At 46.3% G+C, this 15,738-nt stretch overlaps 1 protein-coding gene across 5 annotated transcripts in view; it reads right to left on the bottom strand.

Annotated features, from left to right (window-relative positions):
* The window catches only part of MAPKAP1 (MAPK associated protein 1), an 82,778-nt gene that overhangs the window by 61,534 nt on the left and 5,506 nt on the right, over positions 1-15,738 (bottom strand). For 2 of the 5 annotated variants that reach the window (XM_058818218.1, XM_058818214.1), the window contains exons 2-5: positions 12,072-12,256; positions 11,030-11,352; positions 8,234-8,323; positions 4,302-4,450 (exon numbers count right to left, since the gene is read on the bottom strand). In XM_058818218.1, the coding sequence (XP_058674201.1) occupies positions 4,302-4,450; positions 8,234-8,323; positions 11,030-11,288 (498 nt within the window). In that variant the 5' untranslated portion in view covers positions 11,289-11,352; positions 12,072-12,256. Of the gene's footprint in view, positions 1-4,301; positions 4,451-8,233; positions 8,324-11,029; positions 11,353-12,071; positions 12,257-15,738 lie in introns of those variants that run through there. The other 3 variants (XM_058818216.1, XM_058818215.1, XM_058818217.1) reach the window with 3 other exon arrangements.

Here is a 15,738-nt window from a genome sequence, read left to right as displayed (position 1 = left end):
GCTTGCTACAGCATCATTTTTAAAACAGTTGCTACATGAGAAATTGTTGTTTTTTAACCCATTACCAAAATTAGCCACGAGAAACCTTGTGGCACTACAGAGAGGCACATTCCTCACCAAAGGATTTTTAGCATTTGTCCACCCAAAAATTACATTGATCAATGTTCAGTTAAATTATCTCCAGTAGTCAAGCAAAGACCAGAGAACTCCCTAAGAGCAGAAAAGCCAAACTTCCTTCTAATTCCATTTGCAGCAAGTCATGAAAGCAGAAATAAAATTATCTTGAGAACATCTGGTCTGCCTGTAGGAAAGGCTTTTGGCCTCATAACCCAGGTTCACTCCAGAGCCAGAAAATTCCTCCCTTCCATTTTTGATCTCCTGTGCACCTGTCCTGCCTGAGCCCCGAATCTCAGCAGAGCCCCTACCAGGAGCCACCACCACCCTCCTCTGTGCCACCCGTGCCACCTGTGCCACCTGTGCCACCTGCACAGCACCTTCAGCTCTGTCTTGCACCGAATCTTTCCCCACAACATTATTAAAACTCAGCAAGTTGGAACACTTAACTGTCATAACTTGATTTTCCAGTCCTGTAGACAGAAATATACACAAATTTATTTATCAAATGTGTGATAATTTAGTTTGCATGCAGACAAAATAAATCAATTTGGCCAGTGATTTCTTATGTCTCCAAGTAATTTTCTATTCCAATGACACCTGAAGGAATTACAAAGAACTAAAGGTTCTTTCACTAGAAAATTCTTAGAAAGAGTATATAAGATTTATTAACCAAGAAGTACAACCCGTGTGCTTTGCAAAAGATGAAAACAGGTCGAGAGCTGAGGTTTACTTTAACTATTTAGGGAAAAACTTGAAGAAAGAGTTGAGAGTAGTTACTGTGTGTGTGACTTCTGTTAAGAGCTGAAGTTTTACAATGTACAGAAAACCACAAATCTGTCCTGGGTAGCGGTGGGGCAGTTGTGTGGATTCCTGAGCTGCTTAGAATGCCTCCCTGCAGCTGTATTTCACAAGCCATATTCTCTGCTGTTTTGATAATTAATGAAGTGATCAGGACAGGAAGAAATTAGAGCGCTTTAAAATTTTACTATTTCATAAAATCACAGAAGTGGTTATGAAAGAGACACTAAATCTGGCAGGAAACACCTGCAAGATGTGAGCAGTGCCCAGGCTGGCAGCACAGCCCGTGCCAGGCTCTGGGCGAGCTGCTGGGCTGGGCACAGCACAGGGGGCAGGGAAGGGGAGCCCAGGAGGGTTTGTGGGGGTTCACACCTGATCAGGGTGAGCCCAGGAGGGTTTGGGGCATTTCAGACCTGATCAGGGTGAGCCCAGGAGGGTTTGTGGGGGTTCACACCTGATCAGAGGGAGCCCAGGAGGGTTTGGGGCATTTTAGACCTGGCCAGGGGAGCCCAGGAGGGTTTGTGGGGGTTCAGACCTGGCCAGGGGAGCCCAGGAGGGTTTGTGGGGGTTCACACCTGATCAGAGGGAGCCCAGGAGGGTTTGTGGGAGCTCACACCTGATCAGGGGGAGCCCAGGAGGGTTTGTGGGGGTTCAGACCTGGCCAGGGGAGCCCAGGAGGGTTTGTGGGGGTTCACACCTGGTCAGGGTGAGCCCAGGAGGGTTTGGGGCATTTCAGACCTGGTCAGGGGAGCCCAGGAGGGTTTGTGGGGGTTCACACCTGATCAGGGGGAGCCCAGGAGGGTTTGGGGCATTTCAGACCTGGTCAGGGGAGCCCAGGCAGGAGCAGGAGCACACACAAGGACAGAGCCCCTGAGCTCCTGGGTACAGACCAGGAGTGACACTGAACAACCCCAAACCTGCACTATGGACAAACCAAAGGCCTGGCTACAACCCTAAAGATCTGAGAGCCACTGTGACCCTCTGAGTAAGCACATAATTAAGTAGGGTGTTTTTAAGACATGCTTAATTAGGCCCCCAGCCCCTCCTCACCCCCCCATCCCAATTATGTACCATTTCCCCCAGAGATACACAGCTCTGTTAATTATGTAAATAAGTCATGCACTATTCCCTGAAAGAATTATATTTCTGTGAAATACTGTTCATCTATTATCAATAAATATAAATACAAGACATATGATTTGTCATTAAAAATAATTTTTAAAAGCTTGATGATTTTTAGTGTTTTTCCTGACTGAAAATACATGACAATTGAAGTAAAATAACTCACAACTGGAGTTATGTTTCTTCTATACCTCAGATGGTTAGCCAAGCATTAAACTAGATAATACATTGAGAGCCATAGAGAATAAACTTTATATGCAAACTATTGATACCCTACCAGAGTAACAGAAACAATGGTGTTAAAATTAACAAAGTGAGATTATGCTTAACAAAATGCACATTCAATTATTTTGGATTGTAAAGAAGGCATTTTGATTTGAAGATCGAATCTGAGATATTTGATATCAGACCCTGCAAATCACAGCTGAGTGACACTGAGGTATTTCCTTACCCTCTCAAACTGACAGGCAGAGTGCAACCTGGCTCCAGTGGAACCAACACCTGCTAAAGGTACCTGACTCAATAGGTGAAAATTAACATGTGCATTATAGACAACTACAATTTATACAGTAAAGGTTAGCTTGGATTACCAAAGAGGGAGGGAAAAATGCTGAAGTATCTCAAGTTTCTGACTGAATTATAACAGAATTCTCTTAATAAAGAAGTATTTGACTTTTACTTCTCCTATACATGACATGAGAGCTCGTTTAAATGTTTGCCCAACTGAAATTTCACGGCACAAGAACAACAAACGCAGAGTTTGGAAAAAAGGCCTCTTGGTGCTGTCAGCATGAAAGTGCTGCTGTCACTCATAAAGGAGGCCAGGAATCCTGAAAACCTGAGTTAGCACTAATTGCCACATGCTAATAAATATAAAATCCCAAAGAGGAGCTTTTGCATGTGAACTTCATGGTCCGAAGGTTACCGTTTCCCAAATATTCCAGATCCTCCTAGAAATGTCAGTGGAATTATGGATCTGACTTTCCACTTCAGGAACACCTAACAGAATATGAAATTCTTCCATCACGATGGTAATGAAGCTCAAACTCCATCCTCCCACAGGAGATTCCACAAACAAATCCAGTAGGAAACAGATCTGTGGAGTATTTATACTTGTTTTGGAACAATATGACAATGATCCATCACACCACTGTTTATATTTCAGTTTTTAGAGTTGATGAAAGAGAAGAATACCTGACAATGTGGAGTTCAGGGAAGACATTTATCCCCCAGTCTGAGCCATATCAGATCCATCTCCTGAACCCCACAACCTGCCAGGTTTGCAGCCAATCTCCTCCCTGCGTCACACAAATCAGCACTAGTGCAGAAACACAGGGATCAGTGCTTCTTTGTGCCTTGGATGCTACCTGCTGATACCTCAGTCTCCCACCCTCAGAACAGACCACGGCTCTCCCACTCTCAGTAGAGCACTGAGGACAAAGACATGACTCATGGAATATTCAGCAAGGGCTGTGATGTGGACAGACAGAACACATCTGTCTGTCATCTGTCAAAGTTTTGGGTTTTTTTAGATGCAAAATAATCTATCATTTACACAAAGGTAACTCTAGAGGGATGCGCCAGGACTCTGTCACAACCAAGGTGCCCCTCACTGACCTGCTGGGGGAGGAAACAGCACGGGAGAGAAGCTCATTCCCAGTCCAGAATGTTGTAATGGAAACACAGAAATGGCTCTGCTGAACCTGGAACCACTGCATTTGCTTGTTTCTAGATAAGCACCACACCTGAGAGCCACTCTAGAGCCCAGGTGGAGACTGCACAAGTCACAGCCCAGGAGCAGTGCCTGGCACCCTGGCACAGCCCAGGGGCAGTGCCTGGCACAGCCCAGGGGCAGTGTGTGGCACCCCTGGCAGAGCCCAGGAGCAGTGCCTGGCACAGCCCAGGGGCAGTGTGTGGCACCCCTGGCACAGCTCAGGGGCAGTGTGTGGCACCCTTGGCACAGCCCAGGGGCAGTGTGTGGCACCCCTGGCACAACTCAGGGGCAGTGTGTGGCACCCCTGGCACAGCTCAGGGGCAGTGTGTGGCACCCCTGGCACAGCTCAGGGGCAGTGTGTGGCACCCCTGGCACAGCCCAGGGGCAGTGTGTGGCACCCCTGGCACAGCCCAGGAGCAGTGTGTGGCACCCTGGCACAACTCAGGGGCAGTGTGTGGCACCCCTGGCACAGCTCAGGGGCAGTGTGTGGCACCCCTGGCACAGCCCAGGGGCAGTGTGTGGCACCCCTGGCAGAGCCCCCCGTGCTCACCTTGCCATCGAATTTGGAGTACTCATTGAAGGGGTTGTTGAGCTGCAGTGGGCACTGCTCCAGTCTCACAGAGAGGATGGACTGCTTCCCAGAACATGGGGATTTCACCCTAAAATTCTTCTTTTCAAACAGTGAGCTCAGCTCCTCCGCTGCAGGTCAGAAAAGAGATTAGAGGCATGGTGTGAGGAGATGTACAGAGGCTGCTGCTCACCACACAGAGATAACATCATACCAGGGAGCACAAAATCAAATAAATAAACCTACAAATGCTTCAGCGGGGCAGGATCTACCACCACTCTTTCATAGCCCAAAGACATGAAACCATTAAGAAGCCTGAGTGATGCTCCTGTTTAGGCTGAGAAAAAGGTGAGCTTTTCCTGCACAGAGAACAGAACTGATCAGTGTGAGACGCAGCTGAGTCAGATAACAATGAGGAGAATGGCACATTCCTGGCCTCTCTGCTTGCCCACCTTCTCCTAAAGGAGCAGGGAACAGGAAGGGAAGGAGCTGCTGCCCCAGGAGCAGCAGAGCTGGCACTGAGCCTGCAGCACGGGGCACAGCAGCCCTGCCCTGCAGTGACACCCTGCCAGCTGCAGCCTGGCACCACCCGTGCCACAGGATCAGCTCTGCACGTGCCACTCCTCATGGGGGAATGGATATGGCCTCCCCTCATCAAAAAGTCCAACCTGAAACCACCATTCCAGATCAACAGTCTGAACAATAAAAACAAAAAAGCTTTCTAAAAACAAAGGGGATGCAAGTTCAGGAGGTGTCTGTATGGTCTGAGAAGGCTCATAAAAGCCTTTTTATGTGAAGAAAGTGTACAGCTGAACTTCCAACAGCAGCTCAACTTCCAATTTACTTTAAAAAACCCTAGAAAATAGGACTTGTGTTACAAGGGCACTATGAAATCAGGACAGAGCCTGGGTGTGTCAGCACATCAGTTCCAAGGGCTCTCATCTGCAGGGAGCTGTGACTGAAGCTGGCCAAGGTTCCCCACAGCTGCTCCAGGAACCAGAACCCCAGCCTCCATCCATCCATCCATCCATCCATCCGTCCGTCCGTCCGTCCATCCATCCGTCCGTCCGTCCGTCCATCCATCCATCCATCCATCCCTCCATCCATCCATCATCCATCCATCCCCCATCCATCCATCATCCATCCATCCCCCACCCATCCATCATCCATCCCCCATCCATCCATCCATCATCCATCCCCCATCCATCCATCCATCCATCCATCCATCCATCCATCCATCCATCCATCCATCCATCCCCCATCCATCCATCATCCATCCATCCATCCATCCATCCATCCATCCCCCATCCATCCATCATCCATCCATCATCCATCCATCCATCCCCCATCCATCCACCCATCCATCCATCATCCATCCATCCATCCATCCATCCATCCATCCATCCCCCATCCATCCATTCATCCATCCATCCATCCCCCATCCATCCATCCATCCATCCATCCATCCATCCATCCATCCATCCATCCATCCCCCATCCATCCATCCCCCATCCATCATCCATCCATCCATCCATCCATCCATCCATCCATCCATCCATCCCCCATCCATCCATCCCTGCCCAGAGCCCAGCCCAGCTCCCCTGCCCTCGGGTCCCCACATCTCCCACATCCACATCCTGCTCCTCCAGGGAGATGGAACTGCTCCCAGGAGGGAATGGCCTCGCACTTGATCTGCAGGGACTTGGTTCATTTCTTAGAGTGCAAAATTAAAACTTGTCAAATGATAACTAGTCAAAAGCTCCATTTATTTTTATCAGCAGATTGCCTTAAAATTCAGGCAGTTGGCAGAGGTGCTAAATACTGGCACTGAGAGATCCCCAGCGGGCTTGTGAGAGGCTGCAATTAGCCAAAAAAGCTTGATTTAATCCCTTTCAATGTGGCCACTTTAACTCCATTAGCTTGTTTTGGTTTTTCAACAAGCACTTGCACTTAATTTTTTTAAAAAATCTAAAGCATTGTATTGGAGTATTGCCTTTAACTGATAATTCTTGGGCACTGGGATCCAATTCAATGGTTTTACTTGTACAAGTGAAAAATCAAGTTTTTATCTACAGCTAGATAAAAATTTAGGTCTTGCATGTCAGCATGGGCTGAATGCAAGACCTTGGAAGGATTTCCTTGACACGTTGTTAATTTGCATTTTATATGCTCTGAAATGAAGGAATGTAAGATGCAAAGGTCCAGAGGATATCCTGATGGAGGAATGTAAGGTGAAAAGGTACAGAATGTAAGATGCAAAGGTTGCAGAGGATATCCTGATGGAGGAATGTCAGGTGTAAAGGTACAAAGGACATCCTGAAGGGCTCCTCCTTCTCCTTGCTGCCGTGTTGCTCATGCCAGCAGGAGAGAAGCACTCAGATCTCAGTGGCCAAGCACAGAAGGAAAGGAAAACCAGCTCTGCCAGCAGCCCTGAGCCTGGAGCTTTTGTGGAACTTGTTTATTTTTATTTAAATCTGCTCTGCAGCAGGCAGGGACGGACCCATTTGCCTGCCCATTCCTCAGAGGGGACAAATGTGGCTGCTGGGGACACACGGGGGAAAAGGGGATTGAGCACAGAGCCCCAGGAGCTGCACAGGAACCCTCAGAGTGCAGGAGACACAGGAGGATCTGCATCATCACCAGCCAAGTGCTATAAAATACTCAGCAAAGAGGTGGAGGTTATGGTAGATTAACCTTTAAAACCTACAACTCTGCTTACAGAAGGAGAAAGGCAAAAACATTTCAGAATGCATTAACAGGGGTATCCAACACAGCTGAACACTGAATTAAGGATTAGTGTGGCTGTGCTGCTCGTGTGAGCAGCTTTGTTCACTCCTCTGAAAAGACATTAGAGTGCTGGAGAACGTTCTGCAAATGACAGCCACGGAGAGAGGAGGAATTAGGCAAAAAAGGGAGATTACAGAGGGACCTCATTAAGATATACACAAATTTTGAAAGAAGCAGGCATGACAGACCATACAAAGGTTTGAATGTCTGTCAAACACAACAGAAATAGAAACTAGCTTGAGCTCTAAAATAGGAAAATGGAGACAGATTTGTAATTTCATATATTACAATTTAAACTATGTAGAACATCCAGCCACAAATACTTAATTATATAATTAACAAAAATAGAATTTAATATATTTTGAGAAATCAGCGATAATAGTTTTAGCAAGGAAAGGCGAGATAAGCCAAGGCAGCGTTTATAACGCTTGCATTTAAGCAGATCACACATATACCCTTTATTTCTTGGGATTTGCACCTTATCTAAAGAAGTAGCTACAAAAATAGTCAATACAAGTAAACTCTACAAAATCCTCCATGGCACCAAACACTGCTGGAAGTGGCTGGGAAGTGCCCTGGAGACCCTGGCGCTGCAGAGACCTGGGCAGAGCCACTGCTGTCCCCACGGTGCCACCAGGGCCCCTGTGCGCCCCCGGGGGCACAGACACGGTGACCTGATTTAGGGATTTTTGGGAATGGATTTGGGGATTTCCTGGGAATAAAATTGGGGATTTTTTGGGAATGGATTTGGGGATTTTTTGGGATTTTTTTGGGAATGGATTTGGGGATTTTTTGGGAATAAAATTGGGGATTTTTTGGGAATGGATTTGGGGATTTTTTGGGAATAAAATTGGGGAATTTTTGGGAATGGATTTGGGCCAGGGATGCCTCAGGGGTGCAGAGCCCACCCCATAACCCATAACCCAAACTGGCTGCCCAGCACTTCTCCTCTGCTCTGCTCTGTTAACCCCTGAGTGCCCTGGCCAGGGCTGGCACCTGGAACAGCACAAAGAATTGACATTTCCTCTGTGCTGTGAAACCCTAGGGGAAAATTACAAACTGCAGATGTTGTAACCATCACTGGCAGGAATAAAAACAGTAGGAAAAGAAGAGATATTTTCTTTTACCTGAGCAAGAAGTATTTCTGTCTTTCCACTGAACGTTTTTGCATTTTATTTGATTTTGTCTCTCTTTCCGCAGACGTTCTAGTCTCTGAGCTTGAAAAGAAATATTACAACTATAAGTTTGTCAATGAAAGTTTACTATAAACAAAGACATAATTAACTACCTTTATATGAATAAAGATGTTTTATACTGCATATGTAGGGGGAAAAGTCATAAAATTTTAAAGGTGGCACCCCTGAAAAGCAAATACCAACAAAAACATGAAAATGTTCTTGATTTATAATTGAAATTAGAGGATATAAAACATTAATAGAGATCATAAAGATAGTATTAACATGGAAGAGAATAATAAAATGTGAAAACTTCTGTGATTAATATGACATTTCATTATATAAATCATTAATAACGGTCTTAAAGGAATTTTAATGCACAAATGAACTGAAGTGAATATTACATTACAGGAATAAAATTACTGTTATGAATTACTCTACCCGTTTCAAAAATTAAAGATAAATGAACTCAGACTAGACTATTAAAGTTTTAAATATAAAATCCTTTATCTAAAAATCATGAAAATTATAAAATGTCAAAGCGATATAAATTAGCACAGCTTTTTCTTCAGTAGGCTGAAACAGTTTATAGGTAGTAAAATAAATGATTTGTATCTTCACAACATTAGTCAAATCCTAAAATGAATATAATATTTCTTTACATATATTTTGACTCCATCTTCAAAATATGGTTGGGAAAAAAAGCCCCAAACAGTTCTGGTACCAAAGAACTTTCAGCCCAGGGTACCAGACAACTTAAATCACCTTTTTTGTTAACTGTAGGACTTCCTTGGGGAAAAAACCTGATGGAAGGCACCCGAGACAATGACCCCAAGAAACCACTGATGTTGTCCACTCAAAATAAGCAGATCAGACTGGGAAGTAGAACTAACAGTGCTGATCCCCAAAGGAAACAATTTGCTGGACATATTAGCAATTTTGATGCATTGAGATAATTCATTAACTAAAATGGGTTTGTAGAAGAGATTCTAAAATGCTAAATTACTCTGACAGTTTTTGGATACAAGTGGAGTTCCCTGAGCCTTTCCAGCAATTAAAAAACATTAATAAATATTTTCTGTCCCTTCTGTTATTATTCTTTTACATTTAGGTCTTTGAACTGAATTGTGGACAAGGAAGTAATTTTTTTTCCCCCATAACTACTGTCAATGCGAGAACTGATAAAAAAATATTCCTTTGAAGTTTAACAGCTGCAGCAAGCAGTTTAAGGTACAAGCACAAATGGGGACTTTGATAAGTATCTGCCATTAACAACACAATGCTAGAACCTGAATACCTCTAGGTAGTTTCCTCTTAATGAAATAAGAAAAATATCCCTTCTCATAAGTTTAAATATTGGGAAAACACTGTTGTAGCATAGATAGTTTATTCTGAAAGAAAAGCTCCACATTTGTACCAGTTACTGCCCACACTGTAACTCAAAATTACCTTCCAAAGCCCTTTCTTTCCAAATGAGCTATCAGAAAATATAAATAAATAATATTTTAATATCAGAAAATATAATCTGTTAGATTAACAGGTAAAGAAAGGACTAAGGAAAAACCATTGACTAGAAACAAGATAATGCATGTTTTTATCTGTTTGATATTTCCATCCCCTGTCAAAATGTCCAAGAGCACAGTCAGCACCTCCCCTGAGCCCCTCCTGTTCCTCCACGTGGAGCTGGTCAGGAATGACCATTTCACTGTGCCAAACCAGAGGGAATGGCCAGCACCTGCCAGAAATGTGAATTATGGAGGGGTCGCTGTCACAGGCAGCCAGTGACAGTTTTGGGTGTGAAAAACCAAAACTCTGGTGGCTGCCCAAAGGCAGCTGTGGTTTCATTAATGGTCAGCCCTGAGCTGAGCCTCAGCGTCCTGGCTTTTCTGGAGCCTCTCACAAATTCCTCCTTGTGAAAGGCATTGCAGCACCTCCAACAGCACACACGTTTTCCTGGTGAAGCAGAGCACAGAGGTGCTTTCTGGGCTCTAGGTGGTGTTATAATACCTGCAGAAATCATGTTAAAAATATTATACAGACACAGAAAAAAGAGGTCAGTACTGACCACTGTACACCAACCTTCTCATCTGTATTTTACCTTACAGAACTCCTGCTCATAATATTCCTCAGGTCTAAGTAGAAGTCTGGATGTCCCCTGTATGAAACACCACATGGGAGAGCTTTCTGCCAGCCATGACAAAAAGAGTGTATTTTGTAAAGGTGTTCACCCTTAGACTTCCTGATTTGGTACCTTAAACCCTAGCTCAAGGTTTTTCTCAGAAATAAAACTTTAAGAGACAAAATACAGACAAATCATTCCCTTTGTTGGCTCACATCAAACTTCATTCCTCTCTTTTATAACAAATACATTTGATGCCTCACTAGGCAGATTTTTTCTCAGAAAATAACTATCCTGTTCAAAAGTTAACACCCCTCTAGACAGTAACAATAGAGATATCAAAGACTGTTCATGTACTTTGGATTTGGATTTGATGTCTCCACAATTTGAATTTTTTTTTAATATATAAAACTGACTACCTCAATGCTCTCCTGCACAGGAACAGGTAAAACAGCAATTAAGGCTCAGCTGACAGCACGCTGAAGTAACTGAATCATTATGTATCCTTGTCTAAAAGGGCCTGAGCACTCCAAAGGGAGTCTGACAGGCACCAGGCTGGTCCTGCTCCGGTCTGTCCTGCCAGGGAGGCCCAGGGAGGCTGGGGCTGAGCTGCTGCAGACCCCACGCACCTGTGTTCGACCGGCGCCTGATCCCAAAGTCCCAGCTTGAGGTAATGTCCACGGATTGGGAGTAGACGTAGCCCTGAGTGTCCCCATTGCTGCCCTGGGGCTCGGCCCCGCTGTCCCCGCAGGCTGAGGAGGGGTGGAACTTCTCCAGGTCCACGTCGTGGTCGATGAGGACCATCTCACACATGCCCGTGTCATCGCTGGTCACGTGCGACTGCCGGATGTGCGCCAGGATGATGGTGGGGTTGTCCAGGAAAGCCATCCTGCCTCAAGGCACGCCCTCACCGTACTATCTCCTCTCCATCTCGCGTCATGGACACACGTACCTGGAAAGAGCGCACACGGCGTTGCAGGAGCAAACACAAACAGCTCAAACCCCCATCCCCAAAGGGCTGTGTGGGACGCGCAAACCCCGACTGACTCAGGGCAGGCTGTTTGACTCTGCTCCACTTCACTTGTGCCACACTGGCTGCTGAGATCCTCTTAAGGAGCAGGGGGTTTGGAGGACGGCAGGACACCAGAGATACCCACAGACAGGTCCCAGCACCCCACATGGCTGCTGCAAGGCTAAACACCCCACAGTGCTGCACGCAGGAGGATGGCAGGAGAATCCAGAGCAGAAACATCTGCCTACTTCAACTAATCCATTTACAAAGCCAACAGGGTTTTGGATTTCTTTTCACCCATCTCAACTGTGTTTCTGTTTTGCTTCTGCATCTACACACTAACTTTTTGAGTGCCTTATTACAGACTCTCTTCAGGTTTTGTATTTCCAGGAAAAGCTTTAAACATGAAGAGATTAGTGTCTCAGGGCAGAATATTGAACATCTGCTGCTGCATGGTGCTTCACACAGGGCAACTGCTGTAACACAGAAAGCTCTGTGACCAAATACCACACGCCTGAGCTCTGAAGCACTCTAAGAACAGTAATTGCCACTTACCTAAAATATTTCATTCAGAGCACTCAAGTGGCCTTTTGAAACAAAGCAGAGGGCAAAACGGAAAAGGAAAAAACCCCAAACCACAAAACCCAAACCACGCTCACATTGTTATCTGATTTTTCTGTAGCTGTGGCTTTGTAGTGATGCCAATCTAATTCAAGCCCGGGCTGACTCTGAAAGGGGCAGCTCCGTGCCCTGCCTGACCTGCTCCAGGAATTCCACCATCTCCCAAAGCTGGCACTGGAGCTGTGGGCTGAGCTGGATCAAAAAATTACCTGCTGAAAATAACCTAAAAAGGAAAAACAAAAAATTATTCCTGATCATGCAGCAAGTCCATCAGCGAGCAGCAGCAGGAGCCCTGGGGACACCTCCACCTGAGGGGACTCGGTCTGAGCTCACACACAGGGCAAGACTACGTGTAAATTCCAGAAGGTTGAAATCCCACTGCTTTTCTAACCAGAGGAAAACACTTTATAGAGCTGCATGTGTGTGTTTGGGATTTTGAACTCAGAAACACCAGCAATCTCCTGTCCTTGCTGCTTGCAAAACTGCTGCTTAAATCACACAAAGCCACTTCCCATGAAAATCTGCTAGAGGCAGCTGGCCTTCTCCTGGGATACTTTAACAGAGGGAAGGGACAGAAAGGACCAGGCAGGCTCGTTCCAGAACCATAAATTCTGCTATCAGTGAAATTCACTCCAGCAGGATCCTTGGAGACACTCAGAGCCCAGCTGGACACAGCCTGGAGCTTTGCTGGCCCTGCATGGGGTGGGGATTTGGATGGGATCTCCAGAGGCTCCAGAGCACCACAACTGCACACTCTGCTTTAATTTCTGACTCTTTCCATCAAAGTGAGCAGGGCTGCTCCTGAGGGAGCTCTCACTGGCCTCCAAGGGAGAGGCCACAAGGCAAATGTGCCACCCAAAGGACTGATGTGCCCAGGGCTCTGACCCTGCACCAGCGTGACCAGCACCCTGGGGCCTGGAAAACACAGACACAGCCAAGCACAGCTCATGGACATGGCAAAATACACGTTGAGAATGTTCTTTAAACTGAATTATTTCTACTCACTGATTAGTAAAAGCTACGTGTACCTGCAATTGGCAAAAACTTGTTTAAATAAGCAGCAGCCTCAGGCGTCGGAAAGGTCTGCAAACTCCCAATCAAAAATTACTGCTGCCCCATCAATGTGTCATATAAATGTTGGCATGTTAATTGTGTATTTATAAGATTGTTAATGGTTAGTTAATTTACCTCCCACACTATTATTGTACTTGAAATGATTTAATGTCTGCTGAGGGAGTTAACAACATGTAACAGCAGATGCGAGTTTTACCTTTATACCCTGCACCCCGACTTCTGCCATTAACAGTGGTGTGCTAAATCAGCCAAGCTTCTTCCAAACTGTACATCTGCAACTGCCTCTCCCATAGACCTGAACGCTGAGGAAGTGCTGGAAATTCTACACAAGTTTTACACAAACGTATTTTTATTTCCTCCTCTTTGGAATTTTCAAAAACGTACATTAAAGCTTATTTGTCAACACATTAAAGCTAATTGGAAACTCTCTGAGCAGTATATATACTTCAAAAAACAAAAAAAGAAAGGTCAGACCCCAAATTCAGTTCAGGTTTTGATGCCATAGTTAATAGTTGTCGTCTCCAGAATTCTAACCAGTTCTCCTGTTGAAAAAGGCACAGACCCACCCTGAGGAACAGCGACTTCCAGTGAGAGAGAAGAACTCAAAGAAGCAATGTTCAGTTTTGCAAACCTTTACACAAACACCTTGAAGGTTCCAGCAAAATCACAGACCCAAAATCAATGTCTAGATCTGCTGAGATCTGCCAGCACACCCCTTCTGCACTCCTACACCCACACACCATCACCACATCCTCATGGAGGAGCCAAATTTAACAGGATTCAGGGACCTTCTAAGCACCAGCACCTTAGACATTCTTTCATCATAAACAAAAAATGTATGTTCTTCTAATACTTGTGCTATACAGATAATATTCTACAACCGAATAAAGCACTATGCAGGCAGCTGTCAAACATACTCTGTGCAAACACTAAAACTGAAGAGAGCAATGTGAAATCTCCAAAATGTTAGAGTTTGGCATTTCTGTACAACAGGATACACAGGCTGGGATTGAATGATGTACTGATTGGCAAACACCTGTGGTCAGCACACAGGTGGACAGAGATCTTCACTTTCTCCTCATCTTTATTACTCACCTACCTATCTGTGTGCACGCTGTCTGACCAGCAGCCAGGGACGAACGCTCCCTCTGCCCTTCTTGGCCCCAGTGCTGTGACTCTGCCCTGCCCTGGGGGCACAGCCCCCTCGGCCTGGGGCAGGCACAGAGCGTCCCCAAAATGTCAAACTGCACCATCAGGAGGCTGAAGGCCCTGCCAGGACTCACGGGCACTCCGTGGCAGCAGCAGACAGCTGCATCTCAGCGCACTATTTCTCCCAGCAGCGCCGCTCCTGCAGCTCCCCACGGCTATATTTATGGCAGGGATGGGCTCTCCCAGGCAGGCAAGCAGGGCTTTATGCAGATCAGGCTCATTCATAACCCCGGCACAACGAGGAACGCTAACAAACGACTCCGCTGCCAGGAGGTGACACAAAGGTCTTGGAAAAGGATCTGCAGCCACGCAGGCTGTACCTTGAACACACAGCTGAACACAGCTGAATTTCGGGAGGCAACTCCATCATCACAACATGTGAACTGTTCCTGTGACCCTCCTGCTTGCTCCATGCGCTGCAATTATTTAATAAAGATTTCTGGCTTTCCCGTTCCCCCACCAACGCCCCACACAGGGATGGTATCTGCAATTATTTAATAAAGATTTCTGGCTTTCCCGTTCCCCCACCAACGCCCCACACAGCGACGGTATCTGCACGTTAACCTACCCGAGGTGACAACGAGATAGCAGAGCAGTGTGAGATGAGGGGCAAGGACAGGCTGAAGCTCACGGCTGCCACGCTCCCATCCATCCGCGGCGTCAGGCAGACAGCAGCAGGCACAGCTGGAGCCAGCCCCGTGCTGCACCCAGCCACGGGGGCACTGCAGCCACTGCCAGCCCTGCTCGCTGCTGGCTGCAGGGGAACGTTTGACCTTGAGCGTGAAAAATGCTGAGAGCAGCTCTCCTCACTTGGGGAAAGGCAGCTATTTCAGAATGGATCTCTGGGTTTGTTAAATGAGCACAGTGCAATCTGACACAGCGCCAGGCTGGCACTGCCCAGCACAAGGGGCTGCTCCTGGCACTGCCCCACACCTGCAGAGAGCCGTGTCTCACCTGCACAGCTGCCAGCAGCGGGGCAGGGCCCTCTGCGCCACCCTCTGCCCCAGCCTGCTCCCTCCTGCAGCTCCTGACACGTTTCCCAGCAGAAATACGGATTTCTCTTGGTGAGGTGACCCCAAGAGCCAGCAGGCACTTTCACACCCTGTGCCAGTCCCCAAAAGGCCGCAGGCTCCAGGTCAGACCCCTCCAGCTCCACCAAAAGCCCTGTGGTGCCACCAGCACATCTCTGACTGCAGGACATGTCTCTAAAATGACAAGCCAGATGCCCCTTTTCCGTGGCATCTTCCAGGAAATATTTTCTTCACGTTGGTATTTTTGCCTTTTATGCTTTGAAATACACAGACCTCTAAGCAAGCTGCAAGAAACAATAAAATCAGAGAAAGCTGTCAGCAACTAAAAATGTTCTGCTGCAGGAAAGAGCTACAACTTTGAAGTTTCACCAATTTTAATGGAATGGTTTTA

This window comes from Ammospiza caudacuta, chromosome 21 (genome assembly GCF_027887145.1).
Source record: "Ammospiza caudacuta isolate bAmmCau1 chromosome 21, bAmmCau1.pri, whole genome shotgun sequence".
Classification (NCBI taxonomy): Eukaryota; Metazoa; Chordata; class Aves; order Passeriformes; family Passerellidae; genus Ammospiza; species Ammospiza caudacuta.
Note: the sequence above shows the minus strand (reverse complement) of the source record. Positions and strands in the feature narration are given on the sequence as shown.